At 36.6% G+C, this 17,724-nt stretch overlaps 2 protein-coding genes across 3 annotated transcripts; both read left to right on the plus strand.

Annotated features, from left to right (window-relative positions):
- Positions 1-394: 394 nt before the first annotated feature.
- LOC126613796 (peptidyl-prolyl cis-trans isomerase CYP65-like) lies at positions 395-4,915 on the plus strand. Of its 2 annotated transcripts, XR_007620197.1 has the most exons (12): positions 395-773; positions 948-1,010; positions 1,145-1,248; positions 2,131-2,222; positions 2,337-2,426; positions 2,529-2,604; positions 2,712-3,082; positions 3,231-3,487; positions 3,590-3,878; positions 4,075-4,150; positions 4,407-4,517; positions 4,613-4,650. XR_007620197.1 is itself a non-coding variant. In XM_050281389.1 (11 exons), the coding sequence occupies exons 1-11, from the start codon at positions 646-648 to the stop codon at positions 4,817-4,819; spliced, it is 1,788 nt and encodes a 595-aa protein (XP_050137346.1). In that variant the 5' UTR covers positions 396-645; the 3' UTR covers positions 4,820-4,915. The 2 variants fall into 2 exon arrangements, 1 of the variants encoding a protein (XP_050137346.1); XM_050281389.1 differs by lacking the exon at positions 4,075-4,150 and having other exon boundaries at positions 396-773; positions 4,613-4,915.
- Positions 4,916-13,552: 8,637 nt separating this feature from the next.
- LOC126583326 (protein SHORT-ROOT-like) lies at positions 13,553-15,553 on the plus strand. The gene has a single exon (XM_050247681.1). It carries the CDS (start codon positions 13,809-13,811, stop codon positions 15,327-15,329), a length of 1,521 nt encoding a protein of 506 aa, XP_050103638.1. The 5' UTR covers positions 13,553-13,808; the 3' UTR covers positions 15,330-15,553.
- Positions 15,554-17,724: the final 2,171 nt, after the last annotated feature.

The raw sequence follows: 17,724 nt of genomic DNA on the forward strand, positions 1-17,724 counted from the left end.
TGTTCTTGTCTCGTTCATTTCAGGAATTTCCGTGTTTACATTCATATTGTGAGGTTTAGCCTACTTCTCCACACTCTTAGTGTTGATAAGCCTCCCAATGGGTCTGACTGAATCATGCATGTAAGAAAAGGACCATTAGAATCTAATGGTCTTCTTCTTACATGCATGATTTAGTCAGACCCATTGGGAGGCTTATCAACATTAAGAGTGTGGAGAAGTAAGCTACATCTCACAATGTGCTAGCAATAAAGTAATTCAAATTTATCTTTGACGAAAATCGAATCTAAAATTTTTTACTTATATGTGAAGATGAATACGTGACTTGTTAAATTGAAAGTTGAAGGGGGCAAAATAAAGGGGGCAAGTTGGCGCATGCCCCCAAGTTAAGTTAATCTTGAGACCAAAATGACACAGTTTTAAACGTGACACGAAACAACGGCGCAGAAACGATTTTCTTCTCCCTCTGAAAACAGGCGTAGACTGCGTTTCACCGCCTCAGTTGCAGGATTCAAAACGAATCCCTAGCTTACTGCAGATTCCGATTGATTGCAAATATCGAGAAGAAACAGAGAAACTCAATTGCAATTGGGGAAGAAGAACAGCCAAACCCTAAGTATCGATCAGTAAATTCTGTATCCGTCCACAATGGGGAAGAAGCAGCACAGCAAAGATCGAATGTTCATAACTAAAACGGAGTGGGCCACAGAATGGGGCGGCGCCAAAGCCCAGCCCACCTCCACTCCCTTCAAGCGCCTCCCCTTCTATTGCTGCGCGTACCCTTCTCTCTCTCTCTCTCTCTCTCTCTCTCTCTCTCTCTCTTTCTGTCTATATATATATATATATATATATATATATATATATATATATATTGCACATTCTTTGTTTTTTGACTCAATTTTCAAGTTTTGTTTGTTAAATTTGGTGCCTTTCTTTAATTTTTGTTGCAGGCTTACGTTTACGCCTTTTGAAGATCCAGTGTGCACCCCAGACGGCAGTGTTTTTGATATACTGTGAGTTTTTCTTAGTATGAGATTCTTGGACACGTTTAATTTTTTGGGTTTTTCATTAGCTTCATTGTTTTTGCTGAGCGGAAATTTTCTGTGACATAAATTTTTTTTCTTCATTTTTTACAAAATGGGTGCAGGAATATAATTCCATATATCAGAAAGTATGGGAAGCATCCTGTTACTGGAGCACCGCTGAAGCAGGAGGAGCTCATACCGCTAACGTTCCACAAGAATTCTGATGGTTTGTGTTTGTTAACTTTACTTATGTGTACGTTTATTGAATTATGTATTCATTGGATAGAGTAGATAGGGGTTCATGTGTGATACGAGAAAATGTGGGATAGTACTACCTGTTTTAGTTAGTTGAAGTTGGAATATAAGTAAAACTGGAACTACGGCAGTCGATCGATGTTTATTTTTTCAGTCTTGTGTTGACAGAAATGAGCTTAGAATTTTTTTGGTGAAAAATTCATGACAGGACAAGTCTATCAGAGTGCATAAATTGGTTGAAGTTGTAATGGAAATTTCTCGCACATCTCCAATCAGCAAGTTGGAGAATGTTTATAGATGTATACATAAATTTTTGCATGAATTTAGTGGTTTATCGTTAATAACCATAGACAATGTAAAATAAGAAATTGCTTCCATGAGGTGAAGTGGTAATTGCTTTCCCAGTTTTAGAACCAATATAACTATGTAAGTTTTGCATAAAGGAACATAGCAGAAAGTCATAAACCGTTAAGTAATTACATGTCCAGTTGGAACTTTGAGGTTAAAAGTGTTTCTGGTACCCCTTTGGTCAAACCAATTTCTACTACTTTGCTGTTGATAGAAACCTTATTGAAACTAGTTTCTAAGCACAGTTTTATATTTTTGGGTAAGCCCATCATTCAGAATCGTTATGATGGATATTTTTTTAACAATTAATTGGTCTTGTTGTCAACCTTTGTGGGGGATATTATCAGCATAAATTTTCATAGTTTCTTCCTCACTATATGAGTATGTCAGCCAGAGGTTTCTTGTTTGCTTCACCATTTTTATACTTCTGATTTGGCAGCTCATAATTTGTTGTTTAGGTATCTTCTCTTCGATGATTGAAATTTTTTTTTCACTTATTGTGTAGGAGAGTTTCAGTGTCCTGTTTTGAATAAAGTTTTCACTGAATTTACACACATAGTGGCTGTGAAGACAACAGGAAATGTCTTCTCCTATGAGGTTCGTTTTCTAGCTATTATATAGTTTCAATAGTGTAAGTTATATTTAGATTGTATATTATACATACAGTTGTGCTGTATACTTTATTATCTCGCTTTGGCTTTCACTTTTTAGGCAGTTAAAGAACTCAACATCAAGACCAAGAATTGGAAGGAGCTCCTCACAGATGAACCATTTTCCAAGGAAGACCTGATAACCATTCAGGTACAATTTTGAGATAAATCCTGTTTCTTGTTTTATCAATATGTTGCAAGTTCTTGTTTCTTGTTTGAATATCACATTGGTATTTATGGATGCTCTCTGCAGAATCCCAATGCACTTGACAGCAAGGTCCTTGTGGAGTTCGATCATGTTAAAAATAGTCTGAAAATTGATGATGAAGGTGAGCTAGAGGCATCATTACCCTTGTGGGTCAACTATAGTGTTATTTTTCTTGTAATAATTTCTATTTATTTTCTTCTTTTTCATTTCATCTCTTCTTTTTTTCAGATTTTAAGAGAATGAGTGCGGACCCTACCTATAATATAAATGTAAATGGAGATATCAAGCAGATGCTCAAAGAGCTTGGAACTGAAAAAGGAAGGCTAGCTGCACTGCATGGAGGAGGTGGCAGCAAGGCACAAAATGAACGTGCTGCTGCACTTGAAGCCATTTTAGCTGCAAGATCACGTATTAAAGAGGATCCGAAATCAAAATCGAATGGGGAGGTGAAAGCTCAGGCATATAGTATTGTGGATGCTGCTTCTGCATCTGTGCATGGAAGAAGTGCTGCTGCCGCCAGAGCCACATCTAGTGACAAAACGGCTGCCCGAATAGCTATGCACAAGGCTGGTGAAAGGGCACCAGTGAATGCAAAGATGGTTAGTGAATTTTATTTATGATCTCTTTTACCCAATACTAAATGGTAGGAGCTACAGTATGATTGTGTTTAAAATTTAAGAGAGTGGTGTTCTTCAAGCGTTAATTATTTTTCCTCGATGTCTGTTTTAACACAATTATTAATTTCAGGTAAAGAGCAGATTCACCACTGGCGCAGCTTCGAGGTCTTTCACTTCTACTGCCTTTACTCCTGTTACTGAAAATGAATATGAATATGTCAAAGTTGAGAAGAATCCAAAAAAGAAAGGATATGTACAGATACATACAACACATGGTGATCTGAACATTGAGCTACACTGTGATATAGCCCCCAGAGCTTGCGAGAACTTCATCACTCTTTGTGAACGTGCCTATTATAAAGGAGTAGGTTTTCATAGAAGCATTAGGTATGGTGATATTCTTTAGTTTAAAATCCGTGTTAATGTTAAATTCTTTTTGTGAATGAAAATAGCAATGGTTAACAATCTATGATGCTCTTTTCTGTGTAGGAATTTTATGATTCAAGGTGGTGATCCTACTGGAACCGGGACAGGAGGGGAATCTATATGGGGAAAGCCTTTTAATGATGAAGTGAACTCCAAGTTACTTCACTCTGGAAGGGGTGTTGTCAGCATGGCTAACAGTGGGCCGCACACTAATGGCTCCCAATTTTTCATCCTTTACAAATCTGCAAATCATTTGAACTACAAGCACACGGTTTTTGGTGGAGTTGTTGGTGGCTTGACCACGTTGGCAGCAATGGAAAAGGTTCCTGTTGATGACAATGACCGACCTTTGGTAAGTTTATAGTTTCTCTTTTATCAAAACTAGAGATCTACATTCATGCTTTATAATTTTTGGCTTTTCAAATTAGTTTTCATGTCTATTGATTTGATTGTAAGCATTTTATCAGGCGTGCATCATCCTAATAAGAATCATCCATCTACTTATGTGTTTTGAAATGTTTAATACTGTTTCAAATTGATACTCTCAGTCTAGATCATGGGGGTAAGGCTAGCCGACATTCATCTCTCCCAGACCCTGTGTAAAGCGGGAGCCTTGTGCACTGGGTACGACCTTTTTTTAGTCTAGATCATGCTGGCTAGACTTTATGGAAAGCCCTAACGTAATATTGTTAGTTCTCTTTACCATTTTATAAAAAAACTAGTTCCCGCTTGTTGCAGAGTTTGTGTATCTGTCTTTGTGCATGCACACATGTTAGTCACCGCAACATATAACTTACTGAATCACATGTTTTTTTTCCAACCAAGATCAATCTCCTGCGTTCCGAGGGCTCACTTTCTTTGTTTCTGCTGTCTTATGCAGGAGGAAATTAAGATAACAAGCGTCACCATTTTTGTTAACCCTTGCACGGAACCTGATGAAGAAGAAGAAGAAAAGGCCAAAGCTGAGGAGAAAGCTCAGGATGAAGATAAGGTTTGTTACTAGACCCTTAAATTTGTGCCCGTGCATTTTTTAACTTTGTTCCGTTCTTTACAATAATAAAACACCTTATTTTGTGTTATTTTCAGGACAAGGTCGGGTCTTGGTATAGCAACCCTGGTACGGGGACAGAATCTGGCCCTGGCGGTGGTGGCGTTGTTGGGAAGTATTTGAAAGCAAAGAATGCTCTACCTGAATCCGCAGCTGTTGATGCTGGTCTGCAAGAGCTTCCTTCGACAAAGAAAAGAAAATCAGGAGTTTCCGCGTCAAATTTTAATGATTTTTCTTCATGGTAGTCGGTAAATATCCCAAATGTTGTATTCAATGTATTGTACCATATGTAGATAATGTTTTGGAGGAGTGAGTACTCAGAGCAGAGCATCGTAACCTAATTTTTTTGAGGTATACAAAGAGCAGATCGAACGTCCGAGCAATAAAAAACATCGCTTATGGATGTTCTTGAAAGTAACAAAACCAAAAGTTTTCAATTAGTAATTTGGAATTAGAATCAGATAACAAAAGTTTTCATTAGGACTTCTAGTGTAATGGTGAACACTCTCAACCATTTGAGCTCGCTTTACTTTCTCAATCCTGCTCTTCAAAGGATGTCATTTGAGGACATGTGAGAACCAAATGCATATTAACTATTAGATTACATTAGTTTATATTCAAAGGCTTAAAATATTTTGGAAAAGTTGATATGTAAGGTGATGCTTAAGTTACAACCGGGTTTAAAAATAAAAAATAAAACCCAAAATCAGAAACCCAATTATTACTTTGAATTATACAATGAAGAGAAGCACCAAGGGTTCTCTTCATTGTAGTAATTTTTTTTTGACATGAAAAGTAAGTACCATAAGAACCAAGCTTTATTTTATTACTGAGGTCGACTGTATAAATTTAAACATGAAAAATAAATAAATAAATAGAAAAACAAACCAAGGGCATGAGATTGGATCGCTGCATACGCTTAACACCATGCCAACTATCCAGTGCACCTACTATTTGAATATTAAAATGTTAGATTGCTTATAAAAAGCAAAATAATTTTGCCAATATATGTAAAATACATGCAAATAATTTACCTACATAATAAGCAAACCCAAAATATACAAAATACATGCAAAATAATGTATCAACTTAAAAAGTATTATTATTTTATTCAATACTAGTTTACCTATTATTTGTACATATAATAATAAAATGTGCCCAATATATATTATGATACATACAAAATAAAATACCTACATAACGAAGAAATGCTATTTGATTCAAAATTAATTTACTTTATTAATTTACCTATTATTTGTTGTCACAGCCCGTCCCGAATTATTTAGTTTCGACTGTGTGAAATGACGATTTTACCCTTGGACTTTGAGATTGTGATGTGTGTGGCATGCTTTAGGGGCATACACTATTATGTTGAGTTCCTAAGTTTTGGACTCAATTCAAAAAAAGTTCAACTTTGTTTGGTGACCAAGTGAGGACACACACACACACACACACACACAAAAGCACCCCGTGCACTCTCTCTCTCTCCTTCTCTCGGCCTTCCTACCATTTCCGTACAAAACGTACGGACAAACAACAAACTCACATTTCACGCACGGATCGACGTCAAGAAGGTAAGATTCGAACTCCTTGCAAGTCTCTGAGTTCATATATGCCATTTTTAGATCGTGAAACCCTCAAAACCCCTCAAAACCATCACCCCTGATTTGAGTATTGTTCATGTGGTCGTAATTATGGATGTTTCAAGGGATTTTAAGCTCGTAGGAAGCTTTAGGACGTTCTTACGAATCTCGGAGAAGAAAAACCAAGCAAATTGGACGTCGGGAAGTCGAGTTTGGCGAGTTTGAAATTTGGCCGAAGTTATCGTGCCTTCTCCAGCGAGATCCCATGATTTTTGGAGCTTGAAATTGGTAAGAATGTGTTCTACTCGTTGTGAGCTTCAATTTGGTTTAAGTTTCATGAATTTTGGTGCAAAAATGAATAAGTTATAAGGATTTTTAGGTTTTCCAGTTTTCGGCGACGGCAATGGTCGCTGGAGTTCGAAGGTAGGAGATGACGAAATATTCCATCAATTTTGAAGGAATATTCCTAACGGCGACTAACAGTGTTAGTTAATTTTAACGAAATATTCCTTAATTTTAACAGAATATTCCTAACGGCCGTTAGGCCTCAATCAAGGTTTGGCCGCACATGGGGGCGCGTAGGACCGTGCCCTTGCCGGTGCGTGACGGCGCGTGAGGGCTCCAAAAATTATTTTAAAATTTTGGGCGTGTTCATGGAGTTGTTTAGGTCACAATGGTATATTTATATACCTCATTTGAGCAATGTATGAGAAGTTATTACCTAGTATTGGTTATGTGCTTTAAATTAACGTTTTTATAGTTGTTTCGCATATAGAGGAGACTTATCCCGAGGACGAGCGCAGTCAAGGGCGACTCGAGGGCTACGACCCTTCGACATACCAGTGAGTGGGCTTTTGGTTTTCAGTATATATTTATATACTTGATATTTTCCCAGAAAATGTGTTTAAATGAAAGTATGCTTTGAAATGCCATGCATATAAATTTATATTCAACATATGAATTAGTATATGATGCATAATATGAATTGGTGTTGTGGACGCTCAGGTAAGTAACAGGTGACTTATGTTTAATTATATGAGATATTGATAATGTGAGATGTAACTGAGAGCTCATAAACCTGCACCCCGGGTGATTGTGATTTAGTCAGAGATATAGTACAAGCCTATTTATAATGTCACCTCCCGCACCATATGCTCACATTGGATCCAATTTAAGTGCACAGTCTTGTCGTACAGACCATTATAGGTGGTTCCGACTCGTAGGTGACTAGCAATTTATCGCACAGCTATCATGAGAGCGTAGCATTGAGTATAATTATATTAGACCCAGTCTTGTCATATAGACCGTTACTGTGGTTCCGACTCGTGTGCAATGTAGTGCCGTATAGGTCACTTGCAGTAACTCCGGCTAGATTGACTAATGATCTATGAATTCAGCCGTACAAACTTCTGCATGGGTTCCGGCTAATATGTTAATTATCCATGAATTTATTTTCACCTGAGTTACTTATTCTGTTTTATATTTTGGCATGGCATACTTATGAATATGAATATGTGAAGCAAGATATATATATCTATATATATATATATATATATATATATTATATTTCTGGGAAAATTATACATGTTTTACGGCAATGGGCTAGAGCATTTGATAATGAAATGGTTTTGAAAAGCTTTATTTTTGCCCACTCACACTTTCTGTTTTGTGCCCTTCCAGGTTTTAGTTAAGCTTGTTTGTTGGTGGCTCACGAGGATTGATTGGAGGTTCTGACAAACTATCACAAATATAGGACATCTTTAGGTGTCGTTTAATTAGTACTTGTCTTTTGAACTGAACTTAGACTAATTACGCTCTAATTGTGTAGTCACACATTTTCTAGCACTTACCTTAGCTAGTACTCTTGTGAATTTGGCTTTTATTTATTCGTATTCTCTATTATCATTATTACTTCCGCACTGTGCACATGGCTATGTCACCCTCACGTGACGGCCAACATGTCTTGATTTGGGTCGGGGTGTGTCATTTGTACATATATCTTATAATAAGAAAATGTGTCAAATATATGTAATAATGCATGGAAAATAAATTACCTAAAAAATAAAAGAATGTTATTTGATTCAATATTGATTTACTTACAAAATAAATGTTATTTGCTCCTCATAAATTTACATATAGGTAAACTATGTATATATATTTGAATGTATAGTAGTTCAATATATACGTAAACTATGTACATATAATTGAGCTTATGGTAGTACTATATACATTTGAACATGTGTGTGTGTGTGTGTGTGTGAACATTTATTTATTTATTTTGAATACTATGGTACAATTTGTAAATATTTTGTAGTTATAGGTCAATTACTTTTCTACTTTACAGTCATTTTCAAATTTGGGTTTTATTTGGATATTTATAATTAGGTGGATTTTTGTCTAGAAAATAAGATGTGCAAAGGTTTATATCTAAAGAACTCTAAAAATAATTGAGTGCTGGATTGTCTTGCCAGATAAGTTTTTTTCTTCAACCTATTGTGTTTTGGATTCAAACTCTCTCAGTTCTTCTTCTCTTTTGTGTAGCTTAAACTAGTAGTATTTTCATTTGTTTGGAAAGCCTAGTATTATTGTTTGTAATAAAAAAATGTTTACTAAAAGTACAGAACAAGCTGCAAACTAAATTGAATTTAGGATACTACAAATATTGAATAGAGAAGGGTGTGTTCATGCACGTGCATACTGCATACTTTCTCTAGTGATGACAGGTGCGTACATGGAACATATCTCTGAATCACTACATGGTGTTCAAAGCAATCTCTCTTTTTCAGAACATATCTTAGAAATTTGATGACAAAGTTGCACAAAAAATGAAATTAAAGAACTTGAAGTATCATCGAACGATTTCTGCAATTTGATATCGTATTTCAAACATTTAATTGATTTGCAAATTGTATTTTTCATCTAGTTGATTGGCAAATTGTGTTTCCATTTATTGGACAGGCTCATTAATCATATTAGTACCAAATGAAAATGCAATTTATATAAACTATCAACAGTTAATAAACATGTACATGGTATAGTTTACGATGTGGACTTTAGAGTTCTATATCCTTCATTTTTTGTTACAAAGGGGGACCAAAGCTTGAGTAAGACGCAAATAACTAAAAATTAGGTTTTCTATCAATTAGGTGGGATTAGACTAGTTGATATGATTCCCTTGCCTTACCTTGTCTCATTTTAAGTTCTCAGATTCCTTCCATTTTCCATTTTTGTTAAGTAAACATGTTCAATCACCGGAGTTTGAACAACTCCAACAATATCATTTAGTAGTAAGCGAACAATCAATAGAGGAGATCATCAAAACAAAGCATTGCCCAGGTCCATGAAGTGCTCTATATATCTTGCTTGGATGGAGCTCTACTTAATCATGTAGTTAAATTAGTTCAAACATCACTCCACAACAATATTTTATTTTATTAAAGAAAAGACTCAATTTAGTTAACAACTCTCAATTAACCCCACAGGTAGGGCATCATAACATCATCAACACAAAAAGGTTATTAGATTAATTAGTTCCTAAGAATGATTAATTAAGAAAAAAAGACATGGTCATGACTGCAACTTTGTAACCACGGGCCTACAATTTTCAGTTTCCATAACAAATTAAGAAGATAAACTCTTGAAACACATGATTTGATGATAAGTGCGTTGGTCTAAGTACTCCCAATTAATTATTTCTTCAAGTTTAACCATATTCCCACTTTCCTTTAACTAATAAAAGATAATAGTTTTCCAATAACAAATAGCTAAAACTAAACCCACTACACTAAGAACATAAGTCATCGTCATCGGTCCTAATCCAAAACAAATTTTCTATTGTTGAGGCAGTGACATTTCATCTATATTATTCATAATAGGAGGAGGATGATGATGATGATGATGTGATAAATAATAATAAAATCATACAATGAGCTATCACAAACAAAACATCCCTTAATTATATCTGCCTTGAAAATTTGTCACCTTTACTTTCTCTCTATTTTATTCTTTTCATACAATTCTTAATTCGCAGTAACAAATTTAATTACATCACAGCAAGGATTTATATAGTAAAGGAAAAATTAGGTAGTTTGTTTGAGGTTAATATATTTTCAAATCGTAGATTAACCAAATTAAACATTTTTTTTAATTTAATACAAATAATATATATGTAATATTTATATTTTAGTATTTTGTTGAACATTTTGGAGTTATGAGATTGTAAATTTAAGGTTTATTTTTAGCTAAACCTCATGTAACTCTATTTCAATCTCACTTTGCTTCCTATAACTAAAAAAATCACAACTTTACTCTTTGAAACTTAAAATTCGTTTCACTTTGATTTGTGGACTCTCTCTTCTCCCTGAAACTTATAGGTCACCTCCTTAGACATATGTGGGACCCAACACCTAGTAAGACTATCCATTATGCATCAACATTCAACAATTAGAGAATATTAATTAAGTTTCAAAGAAATTCAAGAGATGAAAAAATAAAAAAGAAATTGATTAGCATGGCTCACCCAAATCAAACACACATAAGAAATTAACAGATCTAAGGCAATGTGGAGCAAATTTTGAGTTTTATACAAACGACTTTGCAGTATCAAGGGGCAAACTAGGATCAAAATCGAATTTCAGGGGGCAAAGTGAAGCGAATTTTGAGTTTCAGCGAGTAAAATTGTGACTTTTGAGTTATAGAGAGTAAAGTGAGATTAAAATTGAGTTCCAGGAGGCATAGCTAAAAATAAAGACTAATTAAATTTGAGGTTGACAGTTAGTTGATAATTTATTTATTTTTTATATAAATTGATAGGTTATTTTTTTTTCTGAACAATTATTTCTACATAGCATTTGAAATTTTTATTGGTAAGTGCATGTTAAACTGCAATATTGGTTAACTGATAACATTGATTAAGTTGCCACTTAGTACTACAGTTTGGTGGTATTCCTCTTCACTTTGAAGTGAGAGGTCTTAGGTTCGAAGCTCGTGGATGACGAATTTGATACCAAATTAGGCTATATATTGTGTGGCTTAGCCGACCTCCTCATTCCCTTAGTGTAAAAATATCGATGTACTCAAAAAAAAAAAAAACATTGATTAAGTCATTGTAATTTGGTATTTTTTTTTACTCAAACAATAAATTTTGTTATATTAGATGTTAGATTAGCCACCAACGAAGTTTGAACTTACACCGTTATGCAAGGATTCCACACCTTTCCACCGCTATGGAAAAGGCGGCTTGCTAATTTGGCTGTTTTTAGAATTTAGACAAATTGCAGTGTGCAGTTAAGTTGGTACGCAGTTGAACCGGATACCGAACTCAACCAAGTCACCTTCAGCCCTAGCTTAAATACAAAGTTAATTATTTAATGAGATAAATTAAATTTTCTATGTACTTTATATACTATATGGTAAGTAGATAAATAACATATTATTATTTAAGATATATAATTTGTTTAGTGTTTTTACCATATAGTTTTGCCAGTTAGGGTTGGAACTCCTCATATGGAATATTATCTCTTCTGTTAGTTCTTGGGAATTTCAAGATGGACAATGCCCCTCTTTGCAATTATATGTTTAAAAAAAAGGTTGCCTCCCAAGAAAAATTCTTCAAACCCACTTCTCAGCAAAAGACCGAGTAGTCCAAGCGTGGAATTTTCCTAATAATGATTCAGGAAGAAAACCAAGAAGAACAAGAAGAAACCATTAAAATTCCTGTTTTTATTTTCAACAACTTCTACAAAATACAAACTCACCAACTTCACAATTCACATAAGAACAAGCACTATATAATGTTTTCCAAATTTTATATCTATTTGAAATTGAGGAAACTAGCAGCCTAGATATATGAGGGTCAAGGAGACAAAGATTTTCTCTCTAGAAGGAATTATGTTTGAGCTTCAAGACAACAAGGTTAGGACAATGAAAAATCAAGATGGGAACTTGGGAACTTGTGGTGAATACAATCATATATAAACAATACCAGATAGATATTGGCTACCTGGCTACTGCATGGAATTCTTAGATTTTTGAGAGAAAAATTGAAACTATGAACAAAAATAATGGTTGGCTAGATGTATAGCTATAATATGTTATGGAGTGGAGAGATTAGAGAGAGCGTGCATGTTTGTGTTTATAAACAATCAAATTATATGTAGTGTGATCATTGAGTGAGCAAAAAGAAAGGCAAAGTGTGGGAAAAGAAGTGAAAGGGCAAAGAGATGCCCTTGGGTTTTGGTGAAGGGTACATTCTGGTATTGTAAACTACATTAGATATACGACATTGGTGTATGGGTTAATAATGTAACAGCTAAGAAAGGAAAAAGTGATGGGAATTTTGGCAGGGTTTGTAGGGCAAAAGGGCTTTCAAAAGGGACTTGGGATGCAAGAAATTGTTGTGAGGAGTGGATTTTAATTATATTCTGTGGTGGTGGCTTTGATGATGATGACGATGCACGCCGGCAGCTTTACTGGGGTCTTCATCTCTCCCACTCTCTTCCTTCAAAACCCAAAAGGCACGCCTGCTCCCACTCAAAACTATTCCAAAACTCTAAAGAGAAAAGGATCCTCGCCGGATACTTTTCTTAAGGATCTTAGGGATGCTGTGATCTAGACCATCCATCGTACATCATGCGATCAATTTTCGTTAGATACTATTTATATTAAATTTTAAATTTTAAATTTTAAAATGATTTATGACCATACAACATACAATGAACAATTTAGATCACAGTATCTTTAAAATCCCTAAAAAAAGATCCGGCAATAATCATTTTCCTTTTTTTTTCTTTTCATCTTTTTGTCAGATGGAATTCTACTTCTAAAAAACACCACCAAGACAGTCCATTCCACATTCTAAAAAAATACCATTTATCTGTTTATTTAGAAAAGGAAAAACTATCCATTAGATTCCCACTACTCACTTGTCTCATATAAATTCTCCATGGAATAGGCTTAAGCTAGAAAAGAAGAAACCAAACCCACCACTCACATATATTCCTCATCGATTACACCAAAAGAAAAGCAAATCGTACCTACTTAACATTCCCAAATTACCCTCCACATCTACCTCTTGCTAAGATAATTCACCCAATTAAAGGTTATATTGTGTACGAGTTTTATAATTTAATTAGATTTTAATATAACATGTTAGATTGTCAGATAGTTATGTTAATTAAATTACCTATGTTTTCTTGAAAAATTTCATCTATTATTAATATATAGTTATAGGTAGGAAATTAGTTATATTTTAATAAAGTCATGCATATTTGTTTATGATGGATGATTAGTTTAGTTCTCAATAGCCTTCTTTTTACTTATCCAACGCAACCTCCCCTCTCCTAGTCCTATACCTAGGTTATTGAAATTAACCAAGCTAAAATCCAACTTGAAGCTATCCTCTCCACCTTCTAATCATTTTCTATCCCCCTTTCTCCCACAGTTAAAAACACGAAGACCCATCTATCTATCTATCTGCTGTCCAAAACAACCCAAGACTGCAGACACACACACACACACTCTCTCTCTCTCTCTCTCTCTTCTTCTCTTACTCTTTCTCTCTCTCTCTCTCTCTCTCTCTCTCTCTCTCTCTTTCTCTTTCTCTCTCCCTCTCTGAAAGTTAAGTTCATTGATGCGGGTCTGTGCAGGTTAAATGGATACCTTGTTTAGGCTAGTCAATCTCCAATCTGATAACCATCAATCTTTCACCAACTCAACCACCGCCAGAACCTCAACACCTACAACAACCACCACCACTTCTAGCAGCTCCAGATCCTCCTTCCTCAGTAACCCTCCTCACCCTTACCCCCACCAAGACGACGACGTTGGAGAAGAATGCTTCAACTTTTTCATGGATGAAGAAGACTTCTCCTCGTCTTCTTCCAAACACTACTTCCCATCGAACCACCCAACCCCTCCTACCCCAAACCCTCTCCCCACCATCACCACCACGCCTACCCCAGCCGACTTCTCCTTCTCCCCCTCCCTCGTCAACTTCGAGCTCTCCAACGACAAGTGGGCCCCGGAACTCCTCTTGGAGACCGCCAGAGCCATCGCGGACAAGAACAGCTCCCGCGTCCAGCAGCTCATGTGGATGCTCAACGAGCTCGGCAGTCCGTACGGAGACACCGACCAGAAACTCGCCTCCTATTTCCTCCAGGCTTTGTTCAGCCGCATGACCGACTCCGGTGACCGCTGCTACCGAACCCTAATCTCCGCCTCGGAGAAGACGTGTTCCTTCGAGTCCACAAGAAAAACGGTGCTCAAGTTTCAGGAGGTCAGCCCTTGGACCACTTTCGGACACGTGGCGTGCAATGGCGCGATCATGGAGGCTTTTGATGGTGAGCCAAAGCTTCACATAATCGACATCAGCAACACTTACTGCACCCAATGGCCGACTCTGCTCGAGGCGCTGGCCACTCGAACTGATGAGACGCCGCACTTGCGTCTCACCACTGTTGTGGCTAACAGAGCCAACGACGGTTCTGGTGGCGCAGCCGCGCAGAAAGTAATGAAGGAAATTGGCGCGAGGATGGAAAAGTTTGCCCGGTTGATGGGCGTGCCTTTCAAATTCAACGCCGTCCATCACTCTGGCGATCTTTCCGAGCTGAATTTATCAGAATTGGATATCAGAGACGATGAGGCCTTGGCAATCAACTGCGTCGGCACTCTACATTCGGTTCAGTCCATCGGAAACCGCCGCGATTATCTTGTTTCGGCGTTTCGGAGCTTGAGGCCAAGGATCATTACTCTTGTTGAGGAAGAGGCTGATCTCGACGTTGGAGTTGACGGGTTTGACTTCGTTCATGGGTTTCAAGAGTGCTTGAGATGGTTTAGGGTTTACTTCGAGGCATTGGACGAGAGCTTTTCCAGGACCAGCAACGAGCGGTTGATACTCGAGCGGGCCGCCGGGCGAGCGGTAGTGGATTTGGTGGCCTGCACACCTTCGGAGTCGGTGGAGCGGCGCGAGACCGCCACTCGCTGGTCGAGGCGTATGCATAGGGCGGGGTTTAGTCCTGCGATGTTTAGTGATGAGGTGTGTGATGACGTACGCGCCTTGTTGAGGAGGTATAAGGAAGGTTGGGCAATGACACAGTGCACAGATTCCATCGCCGGAATATTCTTGTCGTGGAAGGACCAGCCGGTGGTTTGGGCTAGTGCTTGGAGGCCTTGATGATACGGTGGCTATTGATCATATATTTCACACGTGTTTTGGTTTTTCTGGCACGTGCATGGAATGGCACCTGTGTTCGAAAAAGGAGGGAGGGAGATAATAGTGCTTTGGTTTGAATAGAATTAAGTAAATTAATTTAAATTTTCATGGACAACCTTGTTATTAATTATTTGTGATTTTTTTTCTTGATTTTTATTGGAAATTAAATAGGTTATGGTTTTGAATTTTCACCATCTTGTCGGCAAGTCCCATTTTTAGTTACCAAATCAACTCCCATTAATCCATGGGTGTTTTGCTAGTATAGAATGAGTGGAGTCCCATTCAAATGTTCATATATACATACATATATATGTGTGTGTGTGTGTAAGCAAAAAAAAAAAAAAAAAAACCTGTAAGCTACTAATTAGGTCTAACTTTGACTAGAGTTGGCCAGCAACATTATCTCTAGCTCTGTGTTTAACCTACAATTAGTCAACTAAGACAGAAGTACTACAAAATTAAGCAACCTTGTGTTTTTTGGTTTTTCTGAATTTAAATTTCGTTCAATTTTTTGGCGAGTGGGTCCAAAATTGAAATGGGGTGGTTTGGTTTGGTGTATTAGTTTTAGGGGATGATGTGATCAGCTAAAAATAATTAAGAGCTCAAAAAAAGGGTGTTTATGTTAATATAATTGAAACGTGTTAAATATTTAATTAATTAATTGTTGGGTTAAACTAAACTATAAAAAGGCCGTGATCTATTTTTGGTGCCGTAGAATCTTAGGACGGCCATGGAGTTGGTTGGGTTGTGTTTGGGGAATCTCATGAAAAAGGTGGTTTGGTCAAAAGTGGCATTAGGGTTTTAGTGGCCAGCACGCTGCTATGATTTTGATATGGTCTTCTTCTTCCTCAGGTTACTCCTTTATTAATTTTTCTCTCTTCCTTTTCCAAAAGCTTCACAGCCGAACACTTTGCATTTGTGATCTTTTTGCCTTTGCATGCATTGGCCCCCGCCACCAAAGGCGCCAGCTCCGTTGAAATCAAACACTACATCTTCTTCGTGGTGGTGGTGGTGGAACTGTACTTTTTGGGCCACGGCAAGGAGGGGGACACACATGAAATGTGAAGATTAAAGATATCTAACAAGATTTTATTAAAGGGGGAGTTTCTTTTAATAAGAGTTGCGTATGTTAAAATCCTTTTGATGAGCCCCTCCACGTACGTTGACATGCCCACTTTTCCTTCACTCACCCTTGGGGCATCGTGATAAACAACAAAGAAATCGAACAATATACCCTAGCACCTCATGCTAGAATTCATAGCAACTTGAAATTCATCAGGAATTGAGAAATGTCTCCAACCTTTTTATTGAATATATGGAAAAATAACAACCCTAGCACTCTAGAGGTTGATTATATAGTGTCTCTCAACTCTAAACTTTCTAAGAGTACAAAATAATAAACAAATAAGAAAATAACTAAAAGGTCTTATAACCCCGTCTTAGATTAGTAAATGAAGAAATTTGGCCAAAACTGCCTTACGTCAAGGCTAAGCGATGTATTTTGTTCCCCTTGCCATTTTCTGAAACAGCATGTCATGAATCCAAATCGAACACTAGAACCCAAATGTGTAACATTTGGCCCTTGCTGTCGTAAATACAAGTACACATTCCAACTATTATCCTTTCAGTCATCTGTTCTACACCGCTCTCCCCACAAAAGGATCAAATTATTCAATATTTTTACGATGGAAACCTAAAATCACGTAAGAAAAGTAAATTTTTGCACTACAATATTATTCTCAATATGTACTCCACCATTACTTTTTTCTTGTTTGATTTGAATAAATAAGAAAAATATAAAAATAGGAACTGAAAGAGGAATGCAACAGAGTAAATATACTTAATTTGAAGATTAGTTTTTGTCTCAATATGTGGTTTAGATTAGCGCTGATGTGAAGAAATGTCCCATATTAGAAGCTTACCAAATCTTACATGTTCTTACAAGGAGTTAAATTATTCTTCATATTATTTATTAGTTTTATGATGACGTTGAACTTGCTTATCAAAATAGGTTATTAATATTTTTCTCATTAGGGTATTTTTTCAAATGAAAACTAATGAAAAGGGCTTGAAAACTTTGAGTTTTAATGATAAGGACAAAATAAAGGGTAAAGTGAATAGTACCAGAATTGACTTTTTAGTGTAAAAATATGATTTTTCGTTAAAGTAAACAGTACCAGGTGCTTTTCGTTAAAGTTCCATTTTTTCAAAGAGAGGTGCGTGTGGTGGTTGCTTGCCCTCCTTTTAGACAATTGCTCTATGGTTCAATCTTCTTCCCTTTTATCGCTTCGGGCAAGGCCAGCTGTTGCCCCTTTTTTTTCCAACTTTAAACGAGACTAGCTGGTTCAACTTGCAA

Source organism: Malus sylvestris, chromosome 2 (assembly GCF_916048215.2).
Source record: "Malus sylvestris chromosome 2, drMalSylv7.2, whole genome shotgun sequence".
Lineage (NCBI taxonomy): Eukaryota > Viridiplantae > Streptophyta > Magnoliopsida > Rosales > Rosaceae > Malus > Malus sylvestris.